This window comes from Pseudopipra pipra, chromosome 6 (assembly GCF_036250125.1).
Source record: "Pseudopipra pipra isolate bDixPip1 chromosome 6, bDixPip1.hap1, whole genome shotgun sequence".
NCBI lineage: Eukaryota > Metazoa > Chordata > Aves > Passeriformes > Pipridae > Pseudopipra > Pseudopipra pipra.
Genome location: NC_087554.1, coordinates 25,716,394 through 25,727,387, shown reverse-complemented (window position 1 = coordinate 25,727,387; position 10,994 = coordinate 25,716,394). Strand labels below are relative to the sequence as shown.

General features: G+C 46.0%; 1 protein-coding gene across 8 annotated transcripts in view; it reads right to left on the bottom strand.

Annotated features, from left to right (window-relative positions):
- Positions 1–1,405: 1,405 nt before the first annotated feature.
- The window catches only part of PHF21A (PHD finger protein 21A), a 137,368-nt gene continuing 127,779 nt past the window's right edge, over positions 1,406–10,994 (bottom strand). For all 8 annotated transcript variants that reach the window (XM_064658025.1, XM_064658018.1, XM_064658019.1 and 5 more), the window contains one exon: positions 1,406–10,807. In XM_064658025.1, the coding sequence (XP_064514095.1) occupies positions 10,553–10,807 (255 nt within the window). In that variant the 3' untranslated portion in view covers positions 1,406–10,552. The remainder of the gene's footprint in view (positions 10,808–10,994) is intronic.

Genomic DNA, 10,994 nt, shown 5'->3' with positions numbered 1-10,994 from the left:
CATTCTTGTTAGAACTGCCTGGTTATTAATTTTTTCCCCTGGAGGGAAGACAGCAGGAAGAGTGTAATGGAGGAGTAGCCTGAGCCTTGGTTGTGGAAAAGCATCACTGGGCTTGCTCTGCCTGGCATGTTTTCCTGTTGGACTGGCACAGTGGGAAGGTTAAAGAACAAGGAGCAGCAGCAGGCAAAAGAAATGCCAGTCCCCTGCCAGCTCTGAAAGGGTTGTTAGGCTCAAGTCTGATGGTTCCCAGCACTGCAGCAGGGCCCAGGCAGCCTGCCTGCACAGCCAGCACCCCTGAACTGGATCATGGGGCTTCATGGTTTAGGCATGTAGTCAGTTTAAACACCCCCAGGTAGAAGGGATGTAGTTTCATCTGGTGGTGCTGCAGCTCATCCCCGAGAGTAGCATGCTGAGCTGGATGCTCTGCCATGATCTGCAGGATCTTTCCTCACCCAGAGGAGGGAGGACAGGCACCCAACTCTGGCCACAGTGCAGGCAGTGGGACCGGGTGAGGCTCTCTGCTGAACAGCCTTGGCTTTGTAAGAGTGTTGGGAATAAAAGCTGGCTCTTGGGCCCCATGAGCCACCAGCCTTGCATCTGCAGGGGGGAAGATGAGGGTGGTTTGCCAGGAGCAAGTGTTGAGGCTTTACTTGGGAAAGGGCTGGGAAGACATTGCTCATCACGGTGAAGCCATGCACAGCTCCACCCCACCAGTCCCTAGCAGGCAGCTTTTGTTTAATATAACCAAAGCTCACCCATACCGTGCTGCTGCTGCACTAATCAACAAGAGGGTTGATCACAGCTAGATGCTGCTACAGACATGGTGGAACAGTGCCGGGATGGAGCAGGCCTCTTCCAGGCAATTCTTTGATGGCTGTGAGGCAACAAAAATGCTGACTCTATGGTTATTTTGGAAGGTGGCACCGTAGAAGGAGGGCTGAACACCATAATTTTCAGATAATCCTTCCCAACCTATTCATTCACTCATGGCTAGGCTTCGCGAATGAAGATTTGAGTGAATGAATAGGTTGGGAAGGATCATCTGAAAATTAATCTATACAGTCAGCCCAAAATGTGCCTAAGAGGGTAGAGGTATTTGGAAGTAAACCCAGCTCAAGTTGGTCTCCATGTGCCCTCTGCCGGGCAGCATCAGCTGGGAGGCACCCACTGAGTCAGAACCGGGAGATTATCCAAACTGAGCGCAGCCCCTTTTGGACCTAAAATTCATTTCTCCTAACACAGTGTCCTTCTCCTTGCCAAGAAAGCGGAGCGTGCCACAGCCGCCACACAGAGCCATGCTCAGAAACCCCTCTTGGGGCTGGGGATTTGCTATGGGCACTACGCCATGCCCTGTGCCTGTGGGACCCGCTGTCCCCACCTGGTACATACAGCTAAGGAGACAAGAGATTTTACTGTGTTTTATTTAGTAAAATGTTAAAATAAATAAATACAAATTGATCAGATGCTCTGTATCCCCTCCCCCCAACTTTAATTTGCTAAAATCTAAACACATTTGTACCAAAACTGAAACCACAAGGAACTTGAAGGCAGCAGAGACTGCAGATCACTATGAGCATCAGGCTAAAAAAAATAGAGATATTTAAAAAACCCAAACCAGCTCACAAGTCGGTGTTCTCATGGTGTGATTCTGTGACAACAGAGCAGTACCAGTCAGAAAGGGCATTTTACACCAGGGCCTGCAAGGACAGGAGATTGGTGGGGAACGGGACAGCACAGGTGGCACCGGCTCACAGAGGGCAGAGCCATGGCTTTGCCTTCACAAACCCATCTGGGAAAGAAGCTGCCATCATCCCCGCGCAGCACCAGGCCCGTGGCTGCAGGGCAGCACTGCCTGAACGGGGGGGCTGTTCACCAAAGTCACCTGGAGAAATCAGACAGGCTGGAGGAGGGACCAGGGCTTGGATACAGAGCCCTTCAGGGTCAGGTCCTGCTCCGAGGCCATGGCAGGACTTCTGCTTACAGCTTGGTCTTGGGTGAAACACTGGGGTGGGAGTGGAGGAATGGGATGAAGCACAGCACACAGGCAGGATGGTGGTATCAACAAATCTACTGAGATGGTGCCACCATGATCACAGCAACACGAAGCCGTGATTGAGGCCTGAGTATTTTCTCTAAACAAGCAGAGCTGCCTTTACAACCCTCCTGCCCTCAGCTGCAGACGACACGGTGTTCGCAGGTTAGAGCCAGTCAGTCCCACAAAGACAAAATTCGGCATGGGCATCCACCCCAGCACTGCACCAGACCTCCCAGGCAGCAGCAGCTCACCACCACTTCACTGCTGTTGACACAGCAAAGTTATTTCCTTCCCCTGCAGGAGTCTGAACAGGTCAGCACTAGCAGGATCCCCCCTTCCTCCTGGTACCTTGCTTAAGCTTTGCTTAATGGAGTTTGCAAGGCATGCTTTGCTTCTGTGGGGCTATGAGAGGCAGCCAAGATGTCTCTGACAGTGTAAGACGGCGTTTGGGACGACCCTACAGCTGTAACTGGAGTGAAGCTGCTTGTGGGACACAACTGCCTGCTGGCTCTGGTTGCGTGGGGCTGCCAGGAAGCTGACCAAGTCGCAGGGGCTTATGCAGGAGCAACAACCTTCCTTAAGGAGGGTCTTGGCTGCCTGTCACATATGGCATCAGGAGCAACTCAGAGACAACATACCTTGGAGAGCTGACAGGTAAGACTATGCCTGGCTCGAGAGTCAATCACTGCTTTGATGTCAGTAATAATTTAAGTAAAGAAATATGAGACTGTGATTAGAAATTACACAGTAGCCCAGAACAAGCAGAAACACGCAGCCTCCTGCCGCACCCAGCACAGAGCTTCTTTCAACAATGCCTACCCCATTGCCCCCAGCCATGGAAAACTGCTCTTCTGGAGTCAGAACTGCCAGTACCTGCTTTACAGAGGCGAATGAGAGGCACTGAGCCATCTCTTTCCCTCCCCCCTCAATTCTGGCATGCCCCACCTGAGAGGCCAACACCTGGGTGGCAGCCAGGGGAGCCCCCGCCCTTGTACTCGCACAGCACCTTCCCAGTGCTGCTGCAGTATCAAACCTCAGCACTGGGGGGCCAAAATCAAGGGTGGCCACTGAACACAGCCCCAGGAGCTGGCCTGTGCCACTGCCTCCTTTCCCTGCCTGAGCCACAACCCCAGGGCTCACTAAGAAAAGTGATATCTTGAAGCTCAGAGGCAACAATACTTCATTATTTTTCCAACAACAGAGATCTAACAAGGCACATGACAAAAGGGCGGGAATCGGTCGAGGTTTACATTTGCCAGTGCAAATTCAGGAAAAAGAAAAAAAGATGCAAACTCAAGGTGGTGAAAAATGCTGAGAGCCAATGGATTGATACTGCTCGCTGCTGCTGCCTTTCCATCCCACAGCTCCACCCAGGACAGGCAGAGCCAAGCTTACATGGCTTTTGAGTTCTCCAGGCACTCCTGAGAGTAAACATGCCCATAAGTACTTCTTTCTTTCTAGAACTAGGGACTGGGTTGAGCTTCTCTCTCTCTGAAGCATTTGACACCTGCTTGGATACTACAGAGTGAAGAAGAACAGACACAGACCTTACTCCCTGCTCACACTTGAGAGCTGGGACAGCTGTTTTCCCCCAGGAGGGTGCCTGTCCCATGGGCTGCTGCTTAATGTAGTCCAGAGGCAGGGCCCTCAGCTTCTGACAGGTCACATTAAACTTACCACATGCCACAGTCTAGGTGCACTGGTGAAGTGCCCCTTTGCATGTGTCCCTAAAGAATCCACACCCTGAGAAAACAGGGAGGCATTGCTGCTTGGAGGGATTTTGGCACAGAACTGCCAGATGTGACAGCCCAGAGAGCAGGAATCTTGCACAGATACTCCAAGAGATGGCTGAAAAGTACCTAAGTCACAGGTCCTGCCCCACATTGTCTCCTTTGCTCAAGTGGGATCCAGGACCTCTGGGAGCTGATGCTGGTTTTAACCAGGCTAATTGTAACACTTGAACTAGGAAGGTGCAACCACACTAGCAGAGCTGAACCTTTAGCTACTCTCCGGAATACTTCTAGCCAAGAAAATGTTTAATTAATATGGTCCAGATTAGAGCAGACTCTGGCTGCCCCAAGGTCTTCTTGATCTGCCTCATCCCCACGTTGTGGCTTAGAAGTCAAATAAGGCTCTTGTCAGAATGGGATCACTCAGCAGCAGAAGCAGAACTAGGGATGACTTAGTGCTTACTTCATTCCCTACCTGCAGCCAGGCAGGTCTTCTACCACCACACTTGCTCCTTTTGGAATACAGATCAACCCACATCCGAAATTGAGGTAGGATAAAGAGCAATTTTGTTCTACTCTTTCCACTGAACTTTAACTGCAGGAATACCCATCTCCTCACAATGGAGCCCTATTTCACTCCTGGATTTTTCTTACCCTCACTTTCCCTCCTTCTCTTTCCACATTTTTCCTTTCTGCTCTGCTTTACCCCATGTAATCTTTGTTTGCTTTGCTCCTCCTGCTTTCTCCCTTCCTTTCCCATCTCCAGCCCTGTACTCCTCACCCCCTGAGCCTTCTCAAGAGGCTTCTGTCCTTTCTTTTGTCCCTTGCAGCACCCACCTCTGGCCCAGGGAGATGGGAAGCCCTGGCCTGGCTGTTCTCATGAGACACACTCCAGGGACTTGCACAGCACAGCGATTTTCACAGCACTGGTTCTCTTGACAAGCCTCTTTTTTGTTCACCACTCATTTTAGTAATACTGACAGGGATACAGACAGACTCTCACACAGGTAAGGTCTTGGTTTTCTGAAACAAGCCCACATCTTAAATTAACCTCTGAGAGAGGTGTTTTGTCTTTTCATGGGTCTGTAATTACCAAGCTTACCAGTGCATGGTATAAATAATTTTCTTTATTGGCAAGTTGATCAACTATGTGCTCAGCCTATACAAGACACAATGATGCAGAAACTTCTTATCCCAGATAAGAGAGAAACAGGGGGCAAATGGAAGCTAAAGAAAAAGGATAGAGAGAGTCATACTTTTCAAGTATTACATTCCATTCTGTAGAGTTACAAACAGGACTGAGCTTAAAGAAGGGTCTGAGTAAGATGGCAATAACCAGGAGACAAGATGTCTGCAGCTATCATCTTTTCCTGATCCCATCTGATTTTTGAGTCATTCCCTGGTCCAGGTCTGACCACTGAAAACAAGGATCCAACAGCATGTCGCTGCAAGGTTCACTCGCATGCCCTCAGACACCAGTACCTAGCTGGCTGTTGGAGGGTTCTTTGGAGAACTTTTGCCTTCTGAATGCCAGAAACTACAGAATCCACATAGTGCTCGGGAATGGCCTTTGCTGAGGTAGTTTTTTGGCCAGGCAAGCCTAAGTGCCAAATGAGTTAGCTGCATGACAAAACATCTTCCTCTTTCTCCAGGTTCCTGACTCCTACAGACTTCTCAGAAAACTCTCTGCAGTAACCCAGCAAGGCTGAACTTGCCCCGATCTTCAGAATTCCAAGGGAGGACAAATGGAGGTGAAAAAGGGTCAGCCCTAAAAAGACACAACAAACTCTGCCCAAAGGGGAGTGGTCGACAAGGAAGTGTAATATCGGTATTTCAGTGATTATCTGAGCAGTTAGTTGAGAGAGGCCCTCAGTAAAACAGTGAATTTTGGTTTAACATCTTAATATATATTTTAAACCCATGTTATTTTAAAAACACATTTCATTAAAAAACGTGTATTCATCATTAGTGCTTCAGAAGCAAAGAGAGCAGTGTGCGACCCAGCTGGGGAAAGAAAGAGAAACATGCACACTACAAATTCACAAATATTTCCCACTGTATCCACATGGGAAGGAAATTTCAGAGTTTACTCCCTGTATTGTGGGCTGTCACAGCTTGGTGGGCCTAAGAGGGAGATTTCACTCTGGGTTCTCCTGAATGCTGACCACGTTGCTTTTCAGGGCTATCTCTGCAACAGTACATGTAAGAAGATGATTTGAAGCCAAGGAGGTCAGAATTAGGGTTCACATTTCTAAACAGATGGAATATAGACTTGCTTTCTTAAGCCTGGTCAGCTAGGAAGGATAAACTACAATATTGTTTTTCTACCAACAATAAAACTAACAGGTCTGCCCATAAAACGATCACCTTTTTAATTTCTAGGGTAGCAGCTTTTAATTCCTACCCCCACCGACAGAAACTTGCTTACGACATAGAACAAAGCCCTGTTTTGCTAATGCAAAACATTAATTCATCCCACCAACATGGTAGCTCCTGGCTAAAAATGATGCCCTGGAAGAATCAGCCATGCTACTCACTCTATCTGCCAATTATCCCTAGAACTATTGCTTTTACTGGGTTTTGTACAGCACTAAAATCACTGCTGGCTCTAAACAAAAATAATGAGAATAATAATGACAGTACTAATCCTTCTAGCCAGGTCACATGCTCATTTTGCCACTCTGACCACTATGCACCTTTCCAGCTGTTTAAAGAACAGATTGCAAGGAGAAGGGAAAAAACAACTGCAGCACTTGCTCTGAGCAATTTCTGAGCAAAGGAGCAGGGTACTTCTTAAAGTCCTTAGCACTGGGCTGAGAGCCAGGATTGTCTCTGATATGAGTTTCCTTTGTGGTCTCATCGCTTCCCTTGTAACAGAGATTTAAAAGCCACTTGTTTCCCACCAATGGCAAGCAGTGACATAAGAATTAGTTAATATCTTGGTGGTGGTTTGGAAATACAAAACCACATTCAATATGACAGCTTCCCAAAGAACAGAAGTTTTAGTGCAAACTCATTCTATCTCAAACATTACATGAGAAAAACCCCCAAACCAATATAAACCCAGAACACAAACTTGAGCTTTAAGCTGTCAAAGAGTTTAAATTTCTTCCTTGATTGGAACCTCTTAGAGCAGCTAGAAAAAAAAAATCTATTTTCCTCTGTATTTAGCAAATGCCAATTCCCCTTCCACCCTATTATTGGTAATTGGGCAGAGATAATCCCAATTTACTCTGTCTACATAGCAGCATCATTGCCAGCGCCACTGCAGCTCTGGGAATGCTCCTTGCTCCAGACTGTTGCAGAGCCGGGAGAAAAAGCATCTGAACAGGATCAGTGGGAGAGAGAGAAAACTACCTAAGCAGTATCAAAAAGTCTAAGATCTGCCAGGTAATGATTAACTAAATGCATCCTTTTACAGTCTGGAACACAAATGCTGTAACAAAAGGGACATAAAAGTCTTATCTACTTGGATTCTGGAGACAAGATGCCTCAGAAAAGCAGTAACAGCTGCTTTAACATCTCCTGTCTGGTTAACTGTGCTCAAATTTAAATATGGCTACTAGTGAATTTCACTTCCATTCCCTCCTGAATCAGCAAAGAAAACAGAAGGACTATCTAGTCTCCAGGCATAGCCTGCTACCTCCAAATACTGCAGTGTTTCCAAGAGAGTTCAGCAGGTAACACCACAAACAACATGAGAACCATGAAGACTCAGCACACCTATCCCTGAGACTGTCTCTTACCAGGAATGTGCTCGATGCTTCAGAAGATGATGTTAAGAATTATCCAAGTGGACAACTAAAGAGCAACCTGTTCAAAAAGGCAGTTTCTCCTGAATATCTGACCATTAGCTGATGGCTCATATTCTATGGAAAGAAGGCTCATGTTCAGTTTGCTTTCTCTCTTCCACCCTGGAAATTGACAGTCCTTTGTTTAAACGCTATGGGTTTCTGGCCCAGTGCTGCCCTGTGGTGATGACCCCCACTGGTAACTGGATTGATGCAAGGACATTTTTAGTACGATCAGTTTTGATGTTGTCTGCCCAGCTGTCTCCCTGCCACTCGTGCTACCTTATCCTTCCAGCTCCACTAGTTCCAGAACAGAACTCAAGCATCAAAAGACAGAGTCGAGGTTATCACAGCTGAGAAGTGCACCTAAGAGTCACTTTCCCAACTGCAGACAAATGTGAGAACTCAGGATATCAGTTCTGAGCTCAGAGCTGAAAATAGTGCACACTCCTACAGAAGGAATAAAAAGTCCTTAAAGGGCAGAAGGGCAACCTAAGGGAGAGGGAGGAAAACAGCTCTAAGAACCCCACAGAAGCCCATTTAGCTGTGGCAGCAAAGAAACCGTCTCAGGCTATTTAGTGGAGTATTCACTTCTTCTGACTCAGAAATGCATCCCTGAAATCCAAAGCTTTTCTACCTTCCACTAGAAATGGCTGAGCAGGTCTGCCTCGCCACCCAACTCGTGCTCTCAAGGCCACCACACCGGAGACACTGCCTCACATTGTGTACATAGTAGCTCAACTCTGCTCCCACCAGAAGTAAAGGGAGCTTTCCAAGTACTTCCAGTGGAAACGGGCTTTGCCCAAATGTTTATATGCAGTAGTGAAACTAGACAGCTCTGGGTGGGACACAGTCCAGCATGACCACAATCAGCACCCTAAACTGAGACAGACCCCACAGTCAGGAAGCACAAGGCAAGCTTTGCTGTCTAGAGTGAAAAGATTATACTTAAGAGATGAACTTCTTAAACAAGACGAGATAATGGAAGGCGATTTCAGTCCAACCAACTCACTGTCTTTCATCCTCAAGCTCTAATCAGTCCATATCACAAAACTGTAAAAACCTTAAACAAGCACATTGTCAATTGCTTTTCTCTGGGTTACAAACACATGAAAGAATGGGGAAAAGATGGTAACAACAGAGACAAGCCTGGCCGATCCTCCAGGTGGGGTGAGATCCAGCACTGTAGGATTTGATTCTCTTTAGAGTTTAGCCAGTAGATGTATGGTATAATCTACTGAAACTGTCCCATTTGATTTTAAAACACAAACACAGCAGAATGTGATCATAAATAAGCAAAGTCTGTGTTAAAAAATTCTAAGTACACAGCATTTTCTCCAGTTCTGACACCTTTTTAATAGAAATCACTTGTTTAGGAAACAAATAGCACTTTTGTAATTTTTTTACAATGTTTCTTACCTTGATCTTATTTTAAGTAACACTAGGAAGACCTCAATATCTTTTATTTTCCTTTTTAATTTAAAAAAGTTGTTTTTTTTCCCCCAGATACAAAGATTTTGCCCTTGCATAAAAAAACAGTGCCCAAAACGATGACACAAGGACTCACAAAGACTCACTGTATCTCACTGACACTATTACTTCTAATCTATACCATGCAAGGTCCCATCTACCTCTTTAATTAGACTGTCAGCCTGAAAAACAGCTTTTCTATTCCTTATTTAGTTCTTGTTACCAAAAGAAGAGAAAGGAAGTGAAAGAAAAGGACATTTCTCTGTTGAGTTCACACATCTGGGTTATGTGCTACTTTGTTCAGGATACCTTTGTTGTTTATAAATACAGAAAAGGGCTGAAATCTCATTTTCAAGTAATTGATGCACATTTTCTCTTGAGACACCTCCATCCAATGCTCCAAGCTGACCCTGAATTCTGGCCCTCATTTTCCCATTCCCAACATAGACTTTCTGGATGAATGTGAGGACCCAAACCAATTCTGCAAAGCAAGTCTGTTGTTTAATGTGAAGAAACAGGATTAACCCCAAGCTGTTGGGACAGTAGATCCTCAGCCTATACATGTGAGGGGAAGCAGAGGGGCAGGTACTGATCTTTTCACACTTGTGACCAGTGACAGGACTCAAGGAAACGGCATGAAGCTGAGTCAGGAGAGGTTTAGATTAGATAGCAGGAAAAGGTTTTTCACCCAGAGTGTGGTTGAGCACTGAAACAGGCTCCCCAGGGAAGTGGTCACAGCACCAAGCCTGGTTGAGTTCAAGAAGCGTTCTGACAATGCTCTCAGGCACATGGTGTGATTCTTGGGGTGTCCTGCACAGGGCCAGGAGTTGGACTCGATAATCCTGGTGGGTCCCTTCCAACTCAGCATATACTATGATTATATGATTATATGTGCTGGTTACTCAGTGAAAAGTCCATCTCCTTTCCTTTTGTAAATCTCCTGTCTAAACAATAGTAAATACTGCTTATTTGATAGACTTGTCCCTTCTGGGCACTGGGATTTGATAATTTATATTTCTGTTTTTTTTGGTTTAATAGTACTGAGAGTTTAGAAACAGGAAAAGCCCATAGGCTCTTTGGACTTGTTTTTGTTTTCCCCTAGCTAAACAAACTGTTCTGCAAATAGGAACTTGAAACCTGCTCTCCTCCCTTATCCCTGCTCCTCACCCCAAACAAAAATAAAACAAACCTATAGTGGCTGTGGAGGCTGCTGCAGGCACACACTGGTGTAAAATATAGAGAGAGTAAATATATTATTTCACTTGGCATGGTGCTGGCAAAGAACCCCCAGCTGGCACTATTCATGTAACATGATCCAAACTTCGCATGTACACACAGAATAAGAAGGATCAATTGGCAAACTCCGGTGCCGCCTGGCACAAGCATCTTCACGCTCTCTCTGGAACCAAAGAACTAAAGAATTCTGCACTTTCCAGAAGAAATCCAGTTTTGCTTTTCTAGAGTTTCTTTATTTTGCTCTTTCTCCTCGCCGCCACCTCCCTTGGCTCCTTCTTAACTTCACTGTGTTATTTAGTCTCATCGCCCTTGTTACAGTTCACCATGCAGCTCTGGGAAGGGGAGGGGGCTAAGGTGGAGGTGGCAGCATTAGTATTGTTAGTGGAGTCCATGCCGTTGGAGATGGCTACTGAATTGACCTCAGAGTTTATGGGTTTTGAAAGGTCGATGCCTTGAATGAGGCGGATCAGCTGTTTTACCTTCTCCAAGGAGCTGTGCATCTCCTTCTGTTTTGCAAGGATGGTATTCTTCATTTCCATGCATTTCTGCAGCAAAACAGAAAAGCAGTAATAAGTTCAAGCTTATGAATGAAAGCAGGTAAGAGAAGGAATATGCTGTTCACAGATCTAAATGTAAGAACCTAGAAAAGACTGCAGCTACAATTTCACTTTTCCAACACAGAAGAAAAAAAGTCTCTGGGCTGTGTTCACAGGAGAATTCATAATTGCAGGC